Raw genomic sequence first — 24,784 nt, forward strand, 5'->3', positions numbered from 1 at the left:
TATCTGGCAAACATTATTTGTTCCACCATTTCAATTATTTCTTTTTAGATGTGAATCTAAAATGTGAAGAATGTGAAGTCTGAAAATACATTTGTTCAATTTTGAATAATTTAGGGTATTTCTATTGGGGGGGGCGTGTCTCCCCGTCCCCCCCAGGATCTGCACCCATGATTGTTGAAAAAAAACTCTCACAAAATTGAATACAATTTTATTTAGCTTTTATCACGTCAACAAAAGTCAAGTAATTTTGGACAAAAACCATGACATCACAAACACATGATACTCACATCACAGAGCAGTGCATCTATATGTTTCACACCTGTTAAAAGATATGTTTAAAGATATTCTAAATCTCATCATAAATCTTGTACATGTTTTGAAATACTGTCTGCACACAGTTTAATTAAATCTAGTGGTTCTTATCACACCATCATAAATGCTGACCTTGCTGTCATTTAGCTGCACCTAGTAATAATGAATCTTCATTTAACACTGCAGTCTGGTTAAAAATTTCAAATTATGCTTCATATGTTTTGGGGGTTTTTTGTCAAGAGTCTCAGCAAGCATTCAGTAATTCATCTGTAGTTTGATATTTATTCCAGACACCAGTGAAATGTTTGTGATGTTGTTTCACATGTTGGTCATTTTGGTGACTGCTTGCTCTGATTGTGTTGATATTTGCATCTGTTTGTCTAATATAAAGAGATTAGAACATCACTCTGTCTGTTACAGATTCTCCATGTTGTCCAGCAATTTCTCCCTGTCAAGTATCTGTTTCTCCAATTTTTCTCATCTCAATCTCATCCAGTTTCCACTGAGCCTGTAAGAGGTTTTCCTATTCTCTTTATAATTCCTCCGGTTTGTCAAACATCTTTTGTTATTTCCCTCTCCACTGACTGAAGCTTTCTCTTTCCTCTCTCTCTCTCATTTTCATCAAGTTGTTCCCTAAGTCTGTGTCTCTGTTTCTCCTGTACGTCTTTCTGTTTCTCCATTCTTCCTTCTGTTTCTCCTGCTTTTCCCTCTTTTTCTCCAGTTCTTCCCTCTGTTTCTTCTGTTCTTCCCTCTGTTTCTCCAGTTCTTCCCTCTGTTTCTCCTGTGCGTCCTTCTGTTTCTCTGTTCTTTGCCCTGTTCATCCAGTTCTTCGCTATGGTTCTCCAGTTCTTCCCTCTGTTTCTTCTTTTCCCCCTCCTGTTTCTCCAATTGTTCCCTCTGTTTCTCCAGTTCTTCGTTCAGTTTCTCCAGATTTTCACTCTGTTTCTCCTGTATGTCCTTCTGTTTCTCAACTTCTTTCCTCTGTTGTTCCCTCTGTTTCTCCAGTTCTTCCCTCTGTTTCTCCAGTTCTCTGCTAGGTTTCTCCAGTTCTTCGCTCTGTTTCTCCAGTTCTTCACTCGGTTTCTCCAGTTCTTCACTCGGTTTCTCCAGTTCTTCGCTCAGTTTCTCCAGATTTTCACTCGGTTTCTCAAGATCTTCGCTCGGTTTCTCAAGATCTTCGCTCGGTTTCTCCTGTATGTCCTTCTGTTTCTCCAGTTCTTCCCACTGGTTCTCCTGTTCTCCCCTCTGTTTCTCCAGTTCTTCCCTCTGTTTCTCCAGTTCTCTGCTAGGTTTCTCCAGTTCTTCGCTCTGTTTCTCCAGTTCTTCACTCGGTTTCTCCAGTTCTTCGCTCAGTTTCTCCAGATTTTCACTCGGTTTCTCAAGATCTTCGCTCGGTTTCTCCTGTATGTCCTTCTGTTTCTCCAGTTCTTCCCACTGGTTCTCCAGTTCTTCGCTCTGTTTCTCCAGTTGTTCCCTCTGTTTCTCCTGTTCTTCACTCTGTTTCTCCAGTTCTTCGCTCAGTTTCTCCAGATTTTCACTCTGTTTCTCCTGTATGTCCTTCTGTTTCTCAACTTCTTTCCTCTGTTGTTCCCTCTGTTTCTCCAGTTCTTCCCTCTGTTTCTCCAGTTCTCTGCTAGGTTTCTCCAGTTCTTCGCTCTGTTTCTCCAGTTCTTCACTCGGTTTCTCCAGTTCTTCGCTCAGTTTCTCCAGATTTTCACTCGGTTTCTCAAGATCTTCGCTCGGTTTCTCAAGATCTTCGCTCGGTTTCTCCTGTATGTCCTTCTGTTTCTCCAGTTCTTCCCACTGGTTCTCCTGTTCTCCCCTCTGTTTCTCCAGTTCTTCCCTCTGTTTCTCCAGTTCTCTGCTAGGTTTCTCCAGTTCTTCGCTCTGTTTCTCCAGTTCTTCACTCGGTTTCTCCAGTTCTTCGCTCAGTTTCTCCAGATTTTCACTCGGTTTCTCAAGATCTTCGCTCGGTTTCTCCTGTATGTCCTTCTGTTTCTCCAGTTCTTCCCACTGGTTCTCCAGTTCTTCGCTCTGTTTCTCCAGTTGTTCCCTCTGTTTCTCCTGTTCTTCACTCTGTTTCTCCAGTTCTTCGCTCAGTTTCTCCAGATTTTCACTCGGTTTCTCCTGTATGTCCTTCTGTTTCTCAACTTCTTTCCTCTGTTGTTCCCTCTGTTTCTCCAGTTCCTCCCTCTGTTTCTCCAGTTCTTCACTCTGTTTCTCCAGTTCTTCGCTCAGTTTCTCCAGATTTTCACTCGGTTTCTCCTGTATGTCCTTCTGTTTCTCAACTTCTTTCCTCTGTTGTTCCCTCTGTTTCTCCAGTTCCTCCCTCGGTTTCTCCAGATCTTTGCTCGGTTTCTCCAGTTGTTCCCTCTGTTTCTCCTCTTCTTCATTTGGTTTCTCCAGTTTTTTACTCGGTGTCCCCAGTTCTTTGCTCAGTTTCTCCAGATTTTCACTCGGTTTCTCCTGTATGTCCTTCTGTTTCTCAACTTCTTTCCTCTGTTGTTCCCTCTGTTTCTCCAGTTCTTCCCTCCGTTTCTCCTGTTCTTCACTCGGTTTCTCCAGTTCCTCACTCGGTTTCTCCTGTTCTTCACTCGGTTTCTCCTGTTCTTCACTCGGTTTCTCCTGTTCTTCCTTCAGTTTCTCCAATTCTTCACTCTGTTTCTCCAGTTCTTCCCTCTTTTTCTCCTGTTCTTTGCTTGGTTTCTCCAGATCTTCGCTCAGTTTCTCAAGATCTTCGCTCGGTTTATCCTGTATGTCCTTCTGTTTCTCCAGTTCTTCCCTCTGGTTTTTCAGTTCTTCGCTTGGTTTCTCCAGTTCTCCCCTCTGTTTCTCCAGTTCTTCCCTCTGGTTCTCCAGTTCTCTGCTAGGTTTCTCCAGTTCTTCACTCTGTTTCTCCAGTTCTTCACTCTGGTTTATCAGTTCTTCGCTCGGTTTCTCCAGTTCTTCCCTCTGGTTCTCCTGTTCTTTGCTTGGTTTCTCCAGATCTTCACTTGGTTTCTCCTGTTTGTCCTTCTGCTTCTCCAGTTCTTCACTCGGTTTCTCCAGTTCTTCACTCTGTTTCTCCAGTTCTTCACTCTGGTTCATCAGTTCTTCGCTCAGTTTCTCCAGTTCTTCCCTCTGGTTCTCCTGTTCTTTGCTTGGTTTCTCCAGATCTTCACTCGGTTTCTCCTGTTTGTCCTTCTGCTTCTCCAGTTCTTCACTCGGTTTCTCCTGTTCTTCACTCTGTTTCACCAGTTCTTCCCTCTTTTTCTCCTGTTCTTTGCTTGGTTTCTCCAGATCTTCACTCGGTTTCTCCTGTTTGTCCTTCTGTTTCTCCAGTTCTTCACTCGGTTTCTCCTGTTCTTCACTCTGTTTCTCCTGTTCTTCCTTCAGTTTCTCCAATTCTTCACTCTGTTTCTCCAGTTCTTTCCTCTTTTTCTCCTGTTCTTTGCTTGGTTTCTCCAGATCTTCGCTCAGTTTCTCAAGATCTTCGCTCAGTTCATCCTGTATGTCCTTCTGTTTCTCCAGTTCTTCCCTCTGGTTTTTCAGTTCTTCGCTTGGTTTCTCCAGTTCTCCCCTCTGTTTCTCCAGTTCTCCCCTCTGTTTCTCCAGTTCTTCCCTCTGGTTCTCCAGTTCTTCCCTCTGGTTCTCCAGTTCTTCCCTCTGTTTCTCCAGTTCTCCCCTCTGTTTCTCCAGTTCTTCCCTCTGGTTCTCCAGTTCTTCCCTCTGGTTCTCCAGTTCTTCACTCTGGTTTATCAGTTCTTCGCTCGGTTTCTCCAGTTCTTCCCTCTGGTTCTCCAGTTCTTCCCTCTGGTTCTCCAGTTCTTCCTTTTGTTTCTCCAGTTCTTCACTCTGTTTCTCCAGTTCTTCCTTTTGTTTCTCCATTTCTTCCCTCTGGTTCTCCAGTTCGTTCTTCTGTTCCTGCAGTGCAGCAACTGTGTCGTCCCATTCTTTCTCCATCTTTTGTGATTGAATTTGAAGAAGCATATTTTTCCTCAGTAAATCAGCTTTGTCACCTTTTGTGAAGAAAAGATATGACATGACACCAAAAAGGTGTTTTTAGACAGCAAACAACATCACAGTAAATGAAACATGTCCTCCTGTCTTTTTTATCAAAGACATTTCTGATACTGTATGCTTTGAACGAACTATGAAAGTAAAAACCATGATGTAGTGTAAGTTTTTTCCACAACACACAACATAAAACTAGACAAAATATTATTGATATTATCAAGCTTAACACTGGGTTGGTGCTTTATACTGACACATGCTTATAATGTAACCATCAACAAGCTGTAGCTCATGTATACATTTCAAAATGAGACAAAAGCTATTCATTATTGGAATATCAGTTTCAACAACGTTTCTATGGTATTTGAAGTGATAAAATCTGTGTTAGTATTCATTGTTTTTTACTAGAAATGAATCATACTGCATATCACTGAAAATGACAGTAGTGGGACTTACGTTTCCATTTATATGTGGCACAAACAGCAAGAATAAAACTAAAAGCCAATTCAGCCAAGACGACAATCGACCACATGTGTTGAGACAGTGTGAAAATGGATTGAACCAAATCAGCTGAAATGAAAAGACAAATAAAAATTAAGTAGTAACACCTTTTCAATGATAAACAGTGTCATCTGTTATAGAGAAATATGCTTTGATTTTTAAGCAGTTGTCATAAAATTATACTTTCTGTAAACCACAATACAAAATGATGATGCAACAATGATGCACTGGAAGGAGCTTCACTCCAGCCAAATTCATCATTGTGTATAAATCTTAGAAGTCAACTTGAAATTTATCGATAACATATCATGTATTATAGTATATATTACTATTATAGTAAACATTACGGAAAAACCAAAGTGTTTGAGTTACCTCCACAAGTGTGTATTAATAGAATGAAGAATACTGTGTCAAGGTCGAGGGCTGTGAAAGCAGGTTTAAAGAACAGTCTGTCCTTCTGGTTCTGCATTGTGTTATTCTGTAAAATGGAAAAAAAAAACAAGCTATAATTCCTGCAAAAAGTAAAAAAGGCAGATAAAATGTTTGATAACAGTGATATCCCTATTGGCTTCAGCAATCTCTCTGTGTGTAGTAGCTATCTATTATCATCTTTCTCTGTCTGGTCCAGTTCAAATTCTGAAAAAAATTAAATAAACCAGCTGTAATTCACAGAAAGCAAAAAACAAAACAATTGACAGATTTTTTTTTCCAATAAAACTCCTAAAACTAAATGTATAAAACAATTTAATATTGATTATAATATAATACAATTTCAGCTTTTTTCAAGTAGTATACTAGTCCAGTCAAGTCAGTTATTAAAGCAGGGGTAAATATATCAAACCAAAAATAATCCCCCATCAGGTCTACTTCTGAGAACTTCCTCCAAAACACATGAATGTGCACTGCTTAACCACTTTGACACAGACGGCCCTGTAGCTGTCGTTGGTCAGCTGGGAAATATGTGTTAACAGCTATTGTAAATACATGATTTGATATATTTTCATCGCTGCAATCACAAACACAAGCAAAATAGACTTGACGAACAGGCCTTGGTCAAAAAATGCTACTTAGCGTGATAGGTATTCCCTATTTCTGTAGGTGTGTGTTTTGTACTGCTGACCTGGCTACTGACCAATCACATTGCTGCTGGAATGACTCTGTTCTTTAGCTAAGGTGTTATTTGCTTTGTGCTACTGAGTTAGCTGCTGGACGACGGGCAAAGAGGCTGCCTGGATGTGCTTATTAGTGGCCTACAACAGCCACAGACTTTTGATTTATTACCCAGCGTGTTTAATTTGAGTGCTCTCAGTATGTTAAGAGATTCACTCCATGTATAACAAAAATGCCTCTAGAAGAACTTACCAACTCATGCTGTAATTGGCATTATTAACTTACATTTACTATACAGAACACTAATATGATAGGATATATGCATAAAAACTGAAACCAATGTCATAATGGAAAGTTATTTGACTGGAGTGAGTTTGTCAGTCCTACAAGATGTTTGCAGCAGCAATGTGTCAGATATGTTGTTAGAAATAACATCAGAAATGTACATCTTTCTTAAGCTGGTGTTATTCCTCATTTACTGACGCTATAGCAGAGAGCATAGGCAGCTTGTTGAAATTACAGAAGTAACTGAGGAGAATAAGAGAAAATTCTTACATATTTACACTTTGAGCTCATATATTGTAGTCTATGATACATGTATGACATGTATCATATGTTGGCTAGTATACTCAAGATAATATAAATGATTATTCCAATTACGTTTTTGCACAAAGCCTTTATCAAAGCCTTGACAGTTGCATGAGGGCGAAACACACCATGCAACAAAGGTCCTCAGTGGGATTCAAGCCTTCATGTTTATTTTAAGATAAAGTTGCTTGACCAGTTTCCTTTATTTGTGCAGATTTTATCTAAGAAGAATTACATTCATATGCAATTGTCTCTCATCCTGAAATGAACTACTGTTTTGACATACAATATGGCACATTCGTATTGAAAATCTACAAAATGGTGATTGCAAAGTTATATTGTCTTTCCCTGTTTCAGTTTCTGCCTAGTCTGTGCAACATTCAGTCTTACCTTTTGAAATTGTGGCTGGAGTTGAACTGTCAAGATCTCATTGTCCTTCATCTGTTCTGTCAAAGTAGTCAGTGCTTTTTCTGATTCTTTCTCTTTGTCCTGTGACTTGATCGTGTCCTGGTCCATGTTCTCATCTTTTCGGAATCACAAAAGCACAGCAGGGATAAAAGCAAAACTTGAACCAGTGAATCATTATATGGCCGGAGATAAAATTATAGTAGCAAGTCTTTCACCTATAATTCCAATAAGAACAGAACAATACAACCAGATTTATTTTCACAAACAGTCCTCTAAGCCTACATTTTTGTAATGAATATGTTTGTATCTAGTATGATCATCAAGAGCTGCTACTTACATTTCCACATGGGAATGAGTACAAGAGCCACCAGTAAGATGTAACGCATCATGATGACACAGGAGGTAGGACTGGATGAGACAGAGTCAGCAAACAGCACGGCTTTCAGAGTCACTTCATATGAATAAAACAGTTATGCTGCAATCCAGGCATGATAGTTATTTTTATGTAACAGTGTTGTACAACTTAAGTAGAATAAGCAGTTTAATATAACTGAGTTATTGAAAAGCGTACGTACCTGCAGTTTGTGTCAAAGTGGCCTCCTGTCAGAGAAGCATGCAGTAACCTGCTGATCAAAGTCCTCCAATAAGAGAAGTCGTACTCTGATCCTGTTCATCTGTGATCACTAAGGTGTGTTCTCTGTCTGATTTTACCACCTGCCTGCTGTAGCTTTAACACACTGTATGTGAAGACTTTTAACAAAACAAACTGTCGATCACACATTACTCTAGTTTATCTTCTCTCTATTTGCTCCCTGTCACTTTAACCCTCATGTTGTGTTCGTTTCATGTTAAACAATTTAGTGTTCCCGGTCAAAAATGACCGGTCCATTTAAACTCATCATAAAAACTGTATAATACATATATTATCACTACTTGTTGTATTAGATCTTTTTATCAACTTCAGTTCTTGTGACCATTACAAGTTTTGAACTTCTATTTGTTATTTATGGCCTGTATACCTCACTGATCTGAGCGTATACATCTTGAATTCGAGTTCTGAAAAGCATAATTTCTGGATTATTTTGACTATAAAAAATAATCAGATGAAACATAGTATATTGTTTATCACAGACTACTTAGGGTCAAAGTTACCAAGGACATTTGTTTTGAAACCATTTAATTTTTTTATACAGTCACATAAAGTAACACTAGTCGTGTTCCCGGTCAAAGGTTAAGGTGGGTCTCAGGTGGGGATGAAGACCAGGATAAGTTCCCATTCTTTGACCTGAATGTGACAGCAGCCTCAGCATGGCCATCCTCTTCATCACTGGATTCCTTCCCATCAGTTAATTCTTGGTCTGGATTATATTCTGTGTAGTCTTCATCTTCTGACACTTCCTCCTCTAATCCATCCTCACTGTCAGTTTCCTGGCCTCTCTCCTTCTCACCAGCGTGGTGGTGATCACATCAATAGCCTCACTTATGGTATATCGACGTGCCATGGTGCTGCCACACAATGAACTGTGAGCAAGGCCTAAAAAAAGCATTTATATAGGCTACCAAAGCTGCGAGAAAAGTTCAATATTATTGAAACAATGTTCCAACAACTTTCTGAGAACAGGTGTTGTTCCCGCGGGAGAGAGACTCTACTGGGCTAAGGGTCCCGTGGTGGTTGCCTGGGAACCAAGGTGTGTGTGTGTGTGTGTGTGTGTGTGTGTGTGTGTGTGTGTGTGTGTGTGTGTGTGTTTGTAGGTGTGTGTGTGTGTGTGTGTGTGTGTGTGTGTGTGTGTGTGTCCATATGACAAATGAGGATGTACCTGAGATCGGTTTTTTACACTAATTGTAGTCTCACCCATTCATTTTAATGACTGGTCATTTTTGACCGGGAACACCAAGAGTGTACAAAAGTTGAATAAAATACACAAAATTGTATGCAAATAAATACTATTTATTTTGTGTGTTGAAATCCTCTTTGTGGACAAAGTCATGGACTCTTAGGTCAGTCTGATCAAATTAAGTACATTTTTCAGAGATAAAACTTTTAAATCGGACAGATTTGACCGAAACACAACATAAGGGTTAAGGATTGATTACATTGTTTTACTTGATAGTGAATGATCAATAACAGGGTGTGCTCTTGTTTTATGTATTTTCTTGATTTTGAAACTTGATATTAACTTCACAGTATAGATAACTTTGTTGTGACATGTACACTTGTACTTATTCCTCTCCTCAGCGTTTTTCCTCCTGTGAAGCACTGTAGGTTTTGTTTTTTTTTAAACATCAGTTATTTCATCATTGCAGTTGCCTCCATCACAGAGAACAGAGAACAAACTTATGGTAAATTGGGATTAATGTTTAGAGAATCCAACAGTAATTCATTTTTCTGAAAAAAATAACTCCCACAAAACCTTATTAAATTAGATTTTATTGAGATTTTTAACATGTCTTCAACAATCAAGAAATTGTGAACAAAAACCTTGACCTTAGAAACACATGATAAAAACATCACAGAGCAGTTCATCCATATGTTTGACACCTTTCATAGATATGTTGAACGATATTCTAAATTTCATTAATACATTTTGCAGATGTTTTGAAATACTATCTGTACACAATTAATTAAATCTAGTGGTTCTTATTACACCATCATACATGTTGTGCTTGCTGTCAGTTAGCTGCACCTAGTGATAATGAAACTTCATTTAACACTTGTGTCATAACATTTCAAATTATACTGCATATGTTGTTTTGGTTTTTTTGTCAACAGTCTCAGCAAACAGGAATTAATTCATCTGTAGTTTGATATTTAATCCAGACACCAATGAAATATGTGTGATGGTATATTTTTTCACATGTTGGAATTTTGGTGAGTATTTGCTCTGATTGCGTTGAAATTTTCATTTGTTTGGCTAATCTATAGAGAATCGAACATCACTCTGTCTGTTACTTCTCAACAGATCCTCAGTGGGCTCCAGCAATTTCTCCCTGTCAAGTTTCTGTTTCTCCAACATTTTCTTAGTGTCATCCAGTTTCCACTGAGCCTGTAAGAGGTTATCCTTTTCTGCTGCACCCAGTGATTATGAACCTTCATTTCACACTGTGTCATAACATTTCAAATTATACTGCATATGTTTTTTTTTTTTTTTTGTCAACAGTCCCAGCAAGCATTCATTAATTCATCTGTAGTTTGATATTCAATCCAGACACCAAGTATATATGTGTGATGCTGCATTTTTTCACATGTTGGTCTTTTGGTGACTGTTTGCTCTGATTGCGTTGACAGTTGCATCTGTTTGTCTAATATAAAGAGATTTGTCTGTTACTTCTCAACAGATCCTCAACGGCCTCCAGCAATTTCTCCCTGTCAAGTATCCGTTTCTCCAACATTTTCTTAGTGTCATCCAGTTTCCACTGAGCCTGTAAGAGGTTTTCCTTTTCTCTTAATAATTCCTGCGGTCTGTCAAATATCTTTTCTCTCTCTGTTATTTCCCTCTCCACTGACTGAAGCTTCTGCTTATTCTCTTCCCTCTCTCTCTCATTTTCATCAAGTTGTTCTACAAGTCTGCGTCTCTGTTTCTCCAGTTCTTCCCTCTGTTGCTGCAGTTCTTTCCTCTGTTGCTGCAGTGCAGTAATGGCGTTGTCCCTTTCTGTCTTCAGCTTTTGTGCCTCATCACCTTTTGTGAAGAAAAGACATGACAATGAAGAACACAGAAACACAGCCAAAACTGTCATTAGACAGCAAACAAAATGTAAATGAAATATGTCCTTCTGTTGTTTTTTATCAAAGTAAGACATTTCAGAGACTGTATATGCTTTGGATAAACTGTGAAAGTGAGAAGCATGATGTAGTTTTCAGTTTTTTTCCACTACACACATCATAAAACTAAATCAAATGTTATTAAATATGAACAAGCTTAACACTGGGTTAGTGCTTTACACTGAAACATGCTATTTATGTAACCATCAACAAGTTGTAGCTTACGTTTACGTTTCCACAGAACAATGAAGATTACATAACCAATGAGAAATAGACCAGCCAAGCAATAACCCACAACCATGGTAAAAGAGGTGACAGAAGTGAGACTAGATTTATCCAACTCGGTTGACATTTCACCTGATGAGGAGAGACATGAGCAGAAATGTCAGACTGTTGAAAAAAGCTGATCATATGAAACTTATTTAACTCGTCAGTTAAACTCTAAACAACAACTGATATCAAGATTTTACTTTGGTGACTCCTGGTTGAAGTTTTAAAACACAACTAAAGAAATTCACCAATCATCTAATTGTCACCATGGATCTGACTGTACAGTTTATATATACATGCAGAGCAGATTGAGTGTGTGTGAATCAACAGCTGCAACTGGCAAATTGAAAGATTTTGCTGATGTCGCAGCACATCGTCAAACTACAAGCAACAGATAATCAGTGATAACCTAATGGTGCCTTGTTGTGTTACACTCGTGTCTGTTTCTGTATCACTTAAACATAAACCATGGTATAAGTAACGTAGTTGTTTGTAAGCGGCCTCCACAAATGAGTGTTAGGAGAAGGAAAATAACAGCAGGAAGTTATGAAATAGTGATTAGTAGAAAAACAGGTATTAGAAGCATTATTTATTTTCCAAAAATCTAAATAAATGTGCAATCTGTTTTAGTGTAGAACATTTATTGTCATTATGATTGTCACATGTGAATAAATAATTAAATGTGCAGCATCAGCAGAAACATAATTCCTGATTAGCCTGTCACACTTTGAATTAAAAGCCTTATTCAGAAGATATTAAGGAATGAAATGAAATTCATTTGAACCTTTCATTCATTAATAGTGTCTGTACATTCAATAGTATATTTCAAACAAGAATTGCTAATAGCTTATTTGCCATAGTTTAATACTTTAACCCATTTGTGGCTGACAGAAAAACAGTCCATTTGATGAGATTATACTGGGTTTACTTTTCTGAGGGCATCATATACTGTATATGTGTCATCCATAAACCATATGGATGAGACAGAGTCAGCAAACAACACGGCTTTCAGAGTCACTTCATATGGCTCTTAGAACAAAAAGGTTATGCTGCAATCCAGGCATGACAATGATTTTTATGTAGCAGAGCTGTTTGTTGTTCAATTTAAGTAGAATAAGCAGTTTAATATAACTGAATCATTGAAAAGCGTACGTACCTGCAGTTTGTATCAAAGTGGCCTCCTGTCAGAGAAGCATGCAGTAACCTGCTGATCAAAGTCCTCCAATAAGAGAAGTCGTACTCTGATCCTGTTAATCTGTGATCACTAAGGTGTGTTCTCTGTCTGATTTTACCACCTGCCTGCTGTAGCTTTAACACACGGTAGGTCAAGACTTTTAACAAAACAAACTGTCGATCACACATTACTCTAGTTTATCTTCTCTCTATTTGCTCCCTGTCACTTCAAGGATTGATCATATTTTTTTTACTTAATAGTGAATGATCAAAAACATGGTGTGCTCTTGCTTTATGTATTTTCTTGATTTTGAAACTTGAGATTTAACTTCACAGGATAGATAACTTCGATGTGACATGTACACTTGAACTTATTCCTCTCGTCAGCATTTTTCCTCCTGTGAAGCACTGTAGGTCTTTTTTAAAACGTCAGTTATTTCATCATTGCAGTTTCCTCCTTCACGGAGAACAAAGAACCAAATTGTGGTGAATTGGGATTAATGTTTATAGAATCCAACAGTAATTCATTCTTCTGAAAAGAAAAATAACTCAAAACAAAACCTTATTAAATTAGATTTTATTGAAATTTTTAACATGTCTGCAACAGTCAGCAAATTTTGAACAAAGACCTTGACATTAGAAATACATGATAAACACATCACAGAGCAGTGCACCAACATATTTGATAGACATGTTGAAAGATATTCTAAATTTCATTAATAAATCTCGTACATGTTTTGAAATACTGTCTGCACACAATTGATTAAATCTAGTGGTTCTTATTACACCATCATAAATGTTGTCCTTGCTGTCAGTTAGCTGCACCCAGTGATTATGAACCTTCATTTCACACTGTGTCATAACATTTCAAATTATACTGCATATGTTTTTGTTTTTTTTTTGTCAACAGTCCCAGCAAGCATTCATTAATTCATCTGTAGTTTGATATTCAATCCAGACACCAAGTATATATGTGTGATGCTGCATTTTTTCACATGTTGGTCTTTTGGTGACTGTTTGCTCTGATTGCGTTGACAGTTGCATCTGTTTGTCTAATACAAAGAGATTTGTCTGTTACTTCTCAACAGATCCTCAACGGCCTCCAGCAATTTCTCCCTGTCAAGTATCCGTTTCTCCAACATTTTCTTAGTCTCATCCAGTTTCCACTGATCCTGTAAGAGGTTTTCCTTTTCTCTTAATAATTCCTCCGGTCTGTCAAACATCATTTCTCTCTCTGTTATTTCCCTCTCCACTGACTGAAGCTTCTGCTTATTCTCTTCCCTCTCTCTCTCATTTTCATCAAGTTGTTCTACAAGTCTGCGTCTCTGTTTCTCCAGTTCTTCCCTCTGTTGCTGCAGTTCTTCCCTTTGTTGCTGCAGTTGCTGTCCCTTTCTGTCTTCAGCTTTTGTGCCTCATCACCTTTTGTGCAGAAAAGACATGACAATGAAGAACACAGAAAAACACCAAAACTGTCATTAGACAGCAAACAAAATGTACATAAATGAAATATGTCCTTCTGTTGTTTTTTCTTCTTTTTTATCAAAGTAAGACATTTCAGAGACTGTATGCTTTGGATAAACTGTGAAAGTGAGAAGCATGATGTAGTTTTCAGTTTTTTTCCACTACACACATCATAAAACTAAATCAAATGTTATTAAATATGAACAAGCTTAACACTGGGTTAGTGCTTTACACTGAAACATGCTATTAATGTAACCATCAACAAGTTGTAGCTTACGTTTACGTTTCCACAGAACAATGAAGATTACATAACCAATGAGAAATGCAGAGCAGATTGAGTGTGTGTGAATCAACAGCTGCAACTGGCAAATTGAAAGATTTTGCTGATGTGGCAGTATACTGTCAAACTACAAGCAACAGATAATCAGTGATAACCTAATGGTGCCTTGTTGTGTTACACTCTTGTCTGTTTCTGTATCACTTAAACATAAACCATGGTATAAGTAATGTAGTTGTGTGTAAGCGGCCTCCACAAATGAGTGTTAGAAGGAAGATAACAGCGGGAACCATCCTGGAGTGATAATAATTCAAATACGTTGTTATGAAATAGTATTTTGTAGAAATACAGTTATTAGAAGACAAAAATGTATTCTAAGATTGTTACATGTGAATAGATCATTTAATGTGCATTATCTGTTACAGTATCTTAATTCCCAAATAGCCTGTCACACTTTCATTGTAAAGCCCTATTCAGACATTATTAAGGAATTAAGAAGAATTAATTAGAAGAATTAAGACTTTTTCAGAAGAAATTCATTAATAGTGTCTGTACATTCAATAGTATATTTCAAACAAGAATTGCTAATAGCTTATTTGCCATAGTTTAATACTTTAATACTTTAACCTGTTTGTGAAAAACAGAAAAACAGTCCATTTGATGAGCTTATACTTTTCTTGCTTTCCTGAGTGCATCATATGGTGTTAGCATGTCTTTGCCTAGCAGATTGGTAAAACTTTTTAAGTGTTCAAATTTCAAATTGAGATGATTAAGCACAAGAAAAATCAATGCTTCATGCAAAAAAAAAAAAAATAAAAAAAAATAAAGATAAAACCTTAGATGTTCACTTTAAACTGCAAGGACAAGTTCAGGAGGAGTTTGCTGGAAATCGGTGATAAATCACCTCATACGGGCCACAGACTGGACTCTATAAATATAGTGAATTTAACTGAAAGCATGATAGCAGCAATCTAAAAAACAATGGATTAATTTTAGAAAATTAAAAATACCTGTTGCGTGCTTAAAGGTGTCGCCTCACTTCTCAGTAAACTACACAGTCAAAGTCCTCCAAACGATTTGTACTTTGAACTTATCCGTGTATAGTGTTGCTTTCGTCAACGAAAATTATGACTAAATATCGTCGTCAACGAACCTTTATCACGTGACGGAAACGAGACGAGACGCAACGTAAATGTTGGTCATGTGACGAAAACTATAACCAAATATATAATGCAATATTGTTGACGAATAAAAACGGGACTAAATGTGGTTTACAAAATAAAAACTCTGCTAAAATATCTCTTCATTTTCATTGACCAAAACGAGACGAGATGAAATGTTATAACGTTATTTCGTCTCCCTGTTGTTATTATTTTGCAACATTTCTCTTGGGTTGCATCAGGTCGCACTGCGCAGACGCAGGCGACGTTACTTCCTCAATACCCACTCGCGCGGCATTATTAAGAAGATGCAGCTGCGGTGGGTTAACGTTAACGACAGCTCAAGACACAAAGTTAAGTCTGACACAAACAAAGGGACCGATGGCTGGCCAGTCGGGGTTCTGTGATTCCCAGGTGTGTCCCCTGTCACTCTAAACCCACGGACAGTTTGTAATCACATGGATGCTGTTATGATATGTAGTGATTGAGATCCTGACCCACTAAACATCCTGTAAAGTGACTAAGTTACGTTTTCGCTCTAAATTAAATAATTACATAATCGTCATCAGTAAACTGAAAGCTGTCTGACTCCCTCACTCGCGGGGACAGAGGCTGTTTTTCGGGGGAAAGTTCACTTAAGTCTCGGTCCGGAGGGCTGACCGCTGCGGTGATTTATGTTCATCACAAACACTCAGTGAGTCAAAGTTTTTTTGCCGGTGACAGACGCTGCTTTTCATGCAGAAATGTGGAGAAGAGTGGGTAGGACGGGCGGGAGGTCAGACATGAACATGACAGTCGGCCAGCCGTGTGTGTGTGTGCTGCTGTTACCAAAATGGGTACAACATAGCAAATGCAATACAAGTACAGATAGAAATTGCATTACTAAAAAGAAACTAAAGTACAATTTTCATTGACTAAAACTAGACTAAAACGTCATCAGTTTTCGTCGACTAACACTAGACGAAAATAGTCAAGGATAATTCTGACTAGAATAAGACTAAAATGCTCAGACTTTTGGTCAACTTAAACTTGACAAGACTAAAAAGAGTATAAAGGTGACTAAAACTAATAAAAACTAAAATGACAGTTTGACACAAAGACTAGACTAAAACTAAAATTAAAACAGGCTGCCAAAAACAACACTATCCGTGTATTATAATATGAGGTGTGTTCACTTCATTGCACAAACATGCACGTTTGCACAATCAAATAGATGTCTTGTATTTGTATACCATTCAGATTAAAAAAATGTATCCAAAATATTGAGGATATGTTTGCTTTCATGTCTTGAATCATCAGTGGATTGTGTGAAACTCTCCTCTATACAAATTTGTGTCTCAATAATTTTCTTACCCACAGTTGTAGGAAATAATTTACGAAAGGCTTTTACAATAATGTTGAAACTAAATATAATACACTGCCAACAACACCAGGTTTGATGTCAGGATGATCAGGTGACTGGTTGTTTTATTATAGTCCAGTGTTCCAGACTGTAATCATTGCAATGTGCGACCATTTTTTATAGACAGATCTTTATAACTAGGAGAACCTGTGTGACTTGCAAATGGCCATCTTTAAACCTAGCCTTCATTTTGATCTCAACTAAACCATAAAGTTGCTTTATCATCTCTGATTTAAATCTCTCTTCAAAGTTAAAAATATGTCCTTATTATTTAGTATTATTTAAAAAAAGTTGCATGAAAATAACATAAGTGAATCTTAACATAGAGCAGAAAACTACATATGTGTACTTTATTAAACATGGTATGTCATACCCATAATACTTGATGAGCTCTATCTATGTTAAACTAAATAACTCACACAATAACTCCTGTGTTTCACAGTAGAATCCAATAGTATTAAGAAGAAAAAAGGAAAGCTTCCTCTTTATAGAAGATTTTATTCTGACACATTTTAAACATTGTGTGTACACAACAATTATACCATCATAACTATCGTCCTCACTGTCATTTTGCTGCACCTGTTGATCCTAAATCCCCCTTTTCCCACTCTACCCTGTTTAATGAAACTTTAAATTACACTCCATCTTTTCCACAGGAAGCATGAAAAGATTTGTCTCTGGTTCACCATTTATGCAAGTTCCAGGTGTACTAAGGAAATGTTTGTGATTTATTATCTTTTCAACTTTTGGACTTTTGGTGACCATGTTTGCACTGATTGATTTCAACTTCTCTATTCCGCTAATTCTAATTGAATTCTAAAATCCCTCTGCCTGTCAATTCTAGTAACCTGGTACTCTATGCGCCCAGCAATTTTTCTTTGTTCATCATCTGTTTTTCACAAAGTCTCTTTGACTCGTCCAGTTTCTACAGAGCCTTATTAGAGGTTTGTCAAATATATTTTCTCTCTGTTATTTTTGTCTCCACTCACTCTCCGTCTCAACTTTCTGGAGTTGTTCTTTAAGTTGATCTCTCTGTTTCACTAGTTCTTTATCCATTCCTTCATTTCCTTATTTTGTTCCATCACTGGTGCCGTTTCATCCTGTTGTTTCTTCTTTTGTGTCTCCTCCGTCTCCTTGTCTTCATCTTGAAGCTTCAAATCCACTTTTGTATCTTTTGTTAAAAAAAAGTAACATCACAGAAGCATCAAATCAGTAAATGATGATAAGTATATCAGAGTATGATTTTCTTACTTCCCTGATTGCATTTTATATCAAAATAAGACATGAAGTACATGTTTTATATACTAAAGGATTAAAGTAAATGAATGATGAAGTGTTCCATTTTCACTTACATTTATCTTTATGACTTATATTTATCTTTATACATGAAAGACCAAAACCAACAGCCAGGCAAGCGCAGCCAACAATGTACCTTGGGAACACTGCAAGTCAAACTGAATTGACCGATTTTAACTGGAATTTGCCACTGATAGTGAAAGCAGACATGTCAAACGTACGCAAGATCATCAATCATTAAATCAGAAAATGGCAATAAGAAAGACTGTGCTGCCCAACACTCCTTGATCATTCTTTTACTATTTATATTGTTCATTTGTATTACTGAGGAAGATTGTCACGTAAAACACCTTGAAACATTGCAATATATATTTATATATTTCAATGTAATAAAGCCACTCAAAACTTAAACATGTTTAAAATAATAATAACATAAAGAAGACATGCACTTGTGATGGCAGACCTGATCTTATTTGACAAATAGGTATTGGTTTGCTTGCTGTAGTTACAACTTCAAACTAAACCTCAGTGTGCAGTCCTCAAATAAAACAATTTGTTCCTTTTAAGCAGGTCAGCTGTAATCAGATAAGGTTTGTTCTCCTTATGTTCCTGTCAATAAGTTTCCATTGCATGAATGACAATATGTGCAACTTTTAACATTCACCATGTAACCACATGTCTAAGAGTTCACATGCATATCCAGTCTATATACTATCAATAATCACTCTGATTTAATGACTGCTTTTGTCCTTTTTCCTGTAAATCTCATGGGACATCGAGCTCAGTGTGTGATGAAAAAGTCCCAACAGCAGGATATTCCGAATGATTCAAGTTAATGAACAACTTTTAAGAAGCAGTTTAAGTTGGAGGTGAGTTGCACTAATAAAATACCCGCCTACGAGTTTAACTGTCACACCTTTATTGAAAAAGGGGGGAAGTCTGTTAACACAATTAAAACTGGGCCACAAGCCAAGAAGTTATCTCTTTGTCATGTTGTACAGTCTAGCAGTAATAGTGGCTGAGGGACTGCAGAGGGCAGAGTAGGACTTCTTTTAGATGTTTATGGAAATCATAATCTTATCAGAGCGCCTAGTTCTGCAGAGTGATGGATTAATTGCAAACGGCCAAATAGCAATACAGACCAAATTTCATGTACAAAAAAGTCACAGGCTCAATTCCCCAAACATTCTTAAAGACTGTGGTCTGGCTGGGTGTTCTTGATTAAAATACTGAATCTGTACCTAGTAAAACAATATTAAAGTCTAGAGTTTCAGGAAAAACCTCAGTGTTTTTTGGTGATACATTTTTGGGCAGGTTATGTCATCTCAAGAAAGACAAAACACTATTAGTCATTATTTAAATGCCTATATTGACTTGTGTTTACATATAACTGAAAAAGACCTCTAGTGGCTGTGTGGATTATGACTGCTGTTGTGTCACAGTAGAGCCTGAAAACTCTGTAGTGAGGTTTTGGTTGGTGGAAGGGTCAAGAAAAATAATTATTTCAGTTTTTTCTCAAATTATCATTTTGAATTTTTGTCTCAAACTAACAAAAAACGAACTCTTCCTAAGCTTACCCATTTAGTTGTTATGTGGAAAAATATAAAATTGATGTGTAAGGAAAGAAAATTAGTATTGGAATGGTGATTTGTAACAGTTATTGAAGGCCCTGACATGCTATATATGCTCGTGCTGCTATGGGCGTGGAAGGCCATCACAGACTACAAACAGTATGGAAGACATCAGTCAAAACATTTTAAAATTGCCAATGTTTGCTCCCATGGTAATCAAGCCAAGTAAATGATGTAGTCCAGATACTCAACACAGCAGTCTGTCATACTTTGAGTTTGACTTTATTCACAAATACCACTTCAAACATTACAATAATACAGTTGGGGCACAAAGTCAATTGGGTAGAGGGAATGGGTCCCCCAAAGGAAGCTAGAAAATCTTATAGGTGGGGGCCCATGGTTCATGAAAAGGTAGTGGTACAGACAATAGTATACACAGTTACCACCTGTAGCCAGATGATGATGAGTAAATGCATCCAAAAAGCACACCAGAACATACATAATATTACATTACATACACATACAACCATACACATACATCCCAGTAGTCCATGAGGAAACAGTTTTATATTAGATATAGGTTAATAGAAAGTGATTTTTTCATTGTCTTTTGAAGTTGGAGATAAAGGGCAACACCTTGAGGCCATCATCGATCCCGTTCCAGATCTGCGGCCCCCTACAGACAACAGTCATACTGGTGCGCACATGTCGGCGACATTTTCCTGATATAAGTGGTTTGATTCTCGTTTGGTATGTGTGCTAGGGGCTGGAGATGGGAACAAGACTACTCAATCTAGAGTTCAGCCTGTTGACAATTTGAAACATAAGGCAGGCATTATGATATTCATTTAGCTCAGCCAGTCTTAGTAACTCAAAGCGGTGGAATAGAGGGTGGGTACAGTTCAAACTGGATTCTTCTAGCTCAGAGAGTGAGTTGGTGCTCAACTCCCTGATTTTATCTTTTACACTGGGAAAAGAAGTTGTCATACACATTGTGTGTCATTTATGTAGATCGAGGATATCAAGTTTATATTTCTGAGGACAGTGTTTTTTGGTTGTGGCCATTGAGCTCTCACTTTACGTGCAATATTCGAAAAACAACAAAGGAGGCTCACCATCAGTATCAGGTTTTATGACTCTGGCTGTGAGAAAGCCAATGACTGACACTTTAGGCTGTTCCCCTTACTTTACAATAGCAGTTGTGCATCTTGAAGATATTTCTAGACCTACAGTTCAAACCTGCTGCTGCATCAACACCAGAAATAATACAAACAGGAAGAGGAGGTACCGACCTGCAGTACGTCTTAGTTGTACTTCAGTCTGTGCTGCAGCAATCAGCAGCAAGACATCATGGACATTACAGCCCTCTGCACCAGACAGTGTAAGTACTGAGACTTTTTGTCACTCAATTACTGTCACTAATCTGTATTTTTAGCCATTTGACAAATATTTCTATACTGTATTTGGTAGACAGCTCTTTTCGTCTGTCTCTTCAGTAATAGATGTGTTGGTCCTGCTGGTTGCACAAATTGGCCATAGTTACTCTGCTCAGAAAGCTGGTAAGTTGGATATATTGACTTAGTTTCTGGGCTAATATCCATAACACAGCTTGGCCATGACATATTCTTGATAACTATCTTCATTACTTAAACTTGCTCTCAGTACTGTGTGTAGCATTTGGTGAAATGAAAAACTCAGACTAGAAACCTTCCATATATGTTCATACTGAATCAGATTCCGATATGTCCTGTTGTGCTTTTTGTTTAGACCTTTGCAGCAAATTGATTAAACAAAGAGATTGCCATCAACAGTGCTTAGAGACCAAGAACTATGTTATGGTGTTACAGAGTGAAAGCTAATGTGGAACTTAACAGACATTGTAACCACAACCACAGCCACCTGCTTCTTTGCAAGTTGCTTAAAGTATATTAAATTGTAAGCAATGGTACATTTAAGGATGTGTATTGGTTTTGTAAATGGTGAATATTACATGTGGACCACATGTCTTCATCTGATTGTTGACTCTCTGTGTTTTTGTCTCAGATGAAGCTTTTCCCAGTGTTTCTCCAAACAGACTGCAATTTTTTGAATATGAGAATTTCACTGTAAATTGTGAAGTGTTCACTGGTTTGACTGAATGGAGAGTGATGAGGAATCTCCAAACTCCAATAACTCCAGCAGTTTCTCACACCTGGAACTCATCAGCCCCGTCCTGCAGCATTTATCCTTCCTATAAACGTCATAGTGGAGAGTACTGGTGTGAAGATGCAGAGGGAAGAACGAGTCGTGCTGTCAACATCACTGTCACTGGTATGTTTAGCAAAATGTAAATCAAGAGAGTCTGATTTATTTGAGGGAGAGACACAGTTAGCCCAACTTAGCATTTTGGAAGTCGCTGTTTGATTAAAGTAGATGTCAGGTAGTCCTGAAACACCTAAACATATTAGTTAGTTCAAGCATTATCAAACAGATGTGTCTTACTTTTTTTTTTTTTTATGTATATGTCAATTTTCTTCGACAGGCCAGCGTGTCTACATTTTGGGATAGTGTTGTTTCAAAGTGTTACGTCTGTTAAACTTCGCTGCTGTAGAAGTGAACAGTTCACCACTTGCTTGCATATCAGCAGTCACACTGGCTTAAGTTTAATTTCTGATTATTTTCTCAGTCAAAAGATTTTTTTTCTGTCTGTGAAAAGTAGAAAAATAGTCCGAAACAGTCCGACCTCCGAAGATATTGAGTTTACAATCATAAAACAGAAAGAAAAACTGTAGGTGCCCACATAACAAAGGGAGGAATTGCAGAATGTTTTTATCTTTTCTTTGCCATGTTTTTTAATCATGCGTCATCTGCTTACTGCATGACCAGGATCTCTGACTTTTGTACCCACAATTTACCAATCAACTGAGTAGTTGGAATTTGTAGCTCACACTGAACCCTTAGTCGGATTTATCCAACTGCAACTGAAGTAAGATTAATAAAACAAGTAATATAATCTCACTAATATTTCTTTAAACTCTTCGGCTTTAAGACAAAAGCCGGTTCTGACTGATATACAGTAATTTGTAAATGGGATGTTTACTTAAATATGGCACTTCTTGATGTTTTTGCTTAAAATTAAGGTTTATGCTGTTGTATTATTTCAGGATTTTCAATGTGTTTGCCTTTGCATTGTTGTTAAATTCAACAATTTTGTGTAATATATAAATAACACAGGAATGGATGAGGCATATGTTACTGATGTTTTCTAATGAATAAAAAAGGAATATAATGTTAATATAACACGTTTTTACCACATTGTTCAGATGGTTCTGTGATCCTGGACGTACCAGCCCGTCCTGTGGTGCAGGGACATGATGTGGTTCTTCACTGTTTGAAGGAGAAATCTGAGTCAGAACACAGTGCAGATTTCTACAAAGATGGTTCCCATCTTGGTACCTGGTATAAAGGTGAAGCAATGACCATCCAAAATGTTTCCATGTCTGATGATGGACTCTACAGGTGCGAAATCTCTGGAGCTGGAGAATCACCAGAGAGCCGGCTAGCTGTTTTAAAAGGCTATGAAGAGACTCCACCTTCCAGCAGCCCCTCATCTAATCTCCTCTCCCTTCTGTGGATTGTTGTCTGGGTTTTGTTGGGGGGTCTGCTGCTGTTGGTGATGGGACTACTTCTCTGCAGGAAACAAAAAGGTAGAGTGATGCTGTGTCCTACTACTTTAAGCTAGTACGTGTTAAGTGTTGTTAATCAGTCCTATTGTAGCGGTATGAATTACTTTATAATGGTGTTTTTCATGTTTATTCTCATCCACTTCTCCTCCTCTGATAGTACAGGATTTAATGTCTCCAGTGTCATTTCTAAAACACATACACTGAAGTTATTCTTTTAAAGAGTCATGTATTGATGACATTTGCTCTTTTCTGTCCTTCAGTATTGATCTGTTTTTCATCTGGAAAGCCAACACCAGGATCACGTTCACATGAACATCATACAGGTGAGCAACTCCAGTAATGTCATAGTCATTATCAAAGTCATGTTTGTAATGAAGGCAAACCAATACTTTACACATCAAGGCCTTTTCTGCAACTTGTTAGGCTTTACAGTTAAGAGGTACAACTTTTCACACACACACACACACATCATCGATCACAGATGGCAGAGGCTGCTATGCAAGGTGCCGACATGCTCGTCACCCATTGAAATAGAAACATATGTACCAATATAATAGCCATCTGGAGCAGTTTGGGGTTCAGTGTCTTCAGTGTAATTTCCTTCACTCATTTTAGATTCATCTCTTTCAGACTATGTGTGTAGTTGGTAATGTGTTGTGATATTTTGGTCTATTTAAGATATTTGATTTCATTAATACTCTCAACCCTTTTTGTCAGATGTTTTGCTGAATCTCAGCTCATTTTCAACTATTTTAGGCAAAGAAAAAATATTCTATTTGCACCTACTCACAGAAAAATAAAACCTATAGTTTAAGCTATCGTAATGTTAGGCCGGACTTTTTGAGACTTATTAGTTTACCTTTGTCTTCCTGTCTTTGATTTACTGTATATGTGGCTTTTTCTGATAAAATACAGCAGGTCAGTGAATGTTGTCCTTTTTTATGTTTCAGTTTCAGGAGAGAACAGTGTTGTCACATATGCTTTTGTCAAAAAACAGGGGAAAAAAGGTACATTTTGTTAAAGTTCTTCTTAGAAGTATTCTCTGGTGTTCTTGGGATATTTGTGGTAATCTGCACTTTTTAAATTATTTTACATGTAGTTTATTGCTCATTTTGTGCTTCATGAAATGTCTGTTTGAGGCAGAGGAAAGGCTATTGTTCTGGTAGAACTTGTTCAAAGAGGAAAACTCAAGGTTGAATTTGTCTTGATGTGTTAGGTCTGATTTTTTATTATTTTCTTTTATATTGCAATTACTGTATTCCCCCTATCTTGATGTTTTTACTATACTGTATACATTGTATGCAATATATTATCTGCAGCTTTTTCCAATAAAACACAGCATGACAGTTTTATGTTTCAGTTGTAGGTGCGGACAGTGTTGACTATCCACAACATGCAACATATGCTCTTGTCCAAAAAGGTACATTTTGAAAAAATGCTTCTACTTAATCTTAAGAGTTTGTGCAACAGTTAGTTTGTTTGTTTTTTCATTTGGTGTACTTTGAATATTTGTGTTATTCTGCATTTTTGCAGTTATTTTGCAGATATAGTTTTGGGCTCATTTTCTGATTTAAGAAACTTCTGTTTTAGGCAGAGGAAAGGCTATTGTTCAGTTAGAACTTGCTCAAAGAAAAAATTCAAGAATTAAATTTGTCTTGATATATTGGGTCTGAATTTATTAGATTTTTTATATAGCAATTACTGTATTCCCCCTATCTATCTGTCTTTGCTTTACTGCATACAGTATCTGCAGCTTTTTCTAATAAAATACAGCATGACAGTTTTATGTTTCAGTTGTAGGTGCGGACAGTGTCTTCGATCCACAACATTCAACATA

General features: G+C 37.4%; 2 protein-coding genes across 2 annotated transcripts; one reads left to right on the top strand and one right to left on the bottom strand.

Annotated features, from left to right (window-relative positions):
* Nucleotides 1-288: 288 nt before the first annotated feature.
* Nucleotides 289-7,584, bottom strand: LOC115589316 (golgin subfamily A member 6-like protein 22). Its single transcript, XM_030430162.1, has 8 exons — nucleotides 7,488-7,584; nucleotides 7,250-7,320; nucleotides 6,895-7,028; nucleotides 5,179-5,284; nucleotides 4,762-4,875; nucleotides 3,970-4,310; nucleotides 1,843-3,831; nucleotides 289-1,797 (listed from the first exon to the last, which is right to left on the bottom strand). The coding sequence occupies exons 2-8, from the start codon at nucleotides 7,299-7,301 to the stop codon at nucleotides 946-948; spliced, it is 3,588 nt and encodes a 1,195-aa protein (XP_030286022.1). The 5' UTR covers nucleotides 7,302-7,320; nucleotides 7,488-7,584; the 3' UTR covers nucleotides 289-945.
* A 13,034-nt stretch (nucleotides 7,585-20,618) lies between these two features.
* On the top strand, nucleotides 20,619-24,378 carry LOC115589816 (Fc receptor-like protein 5). Its single transcript, XM_030430977.1, has 7 exons — nucleotides 20,619-20,663; nucleotides 20,779-20,841; nucleotides 21,326-21,592; nucleotides 22,585-22,968; nucleotides 23,208-23,270; nucleotides 23,904-23,954; nucleotides 24,314-24,378. Exons 1-7 carry the CDS (start codon nucleotides 20,633-20,635, stop codon nucleotides 24,376-24,378), a joined length of 924 nt encoding a protein of 307 aa, XP_030286837.1. The 5' UTR covers nucleotides 20,619-20,632.
* The last annotated feature ends 406 nt before the right edge of the window (nucleotides 24,379-24,784 follow it).

The sequence above is a fragment of the Sparus aurata genome, chromosome 10, assembly GCF_900880675.1.
Source record: "Sparus aurata chromosome 10, fSpaAur1.1, whole genome shotgun sequence".
NCBI classification, from domain to species: domain Eukaryota; kingdom Metazoa; phylum Chordata; class Actinopteri; order Spariformes; family Sparidae; genus Sparus; species Sparus aurata.

Excerpts from the sequence above, each read along its gene's own strand:
- LOC115589316 (XM_030430162.1), bottom strand. The coding sequence starts at position 7,301 with ATGATGCGTTACATCTTACTGGTGGCTCTTGTACTCATTCCCATGTGG. Across the intron at positions 7,029-7,249 it reads ACTCATTCCCATGTGGAAAT|ATGAGAACATGGACCAGGAC; the intron begins GTAAGTAGCAGC and ends GATTCCGAAAAG. Across the intron at positions 3,832-3,969 it reads TGGAGAAACAGAGGGGAGAA|AGGGAAGAACTGGAGAAACA; the intron begins CTGGAGAAACAG and ends CTGAAAAACCAG.
- LOC115589816 (XM_030430977.1), top strand. The coding sequence starts at position 20,633 with ATGGACATTACAGCCCTCTGCACCAGACAGT. Across the intron at positions 20,842-21,325 it reads TTACTCTGCTCAGAAAGCTG|ATGAAGCTTTTCCCAGTGTT; the intron begins GTAAGTTGGATA and ends TTTTTGTCTCAG. Across the intron at positions 21,593-22,584 it reads TGTCAACATCACTGTCACTG|ATGGTTCTGTGATCCTGGAC; the intron begins GTATGTTTAGCA and ends CACATTGTTCAG.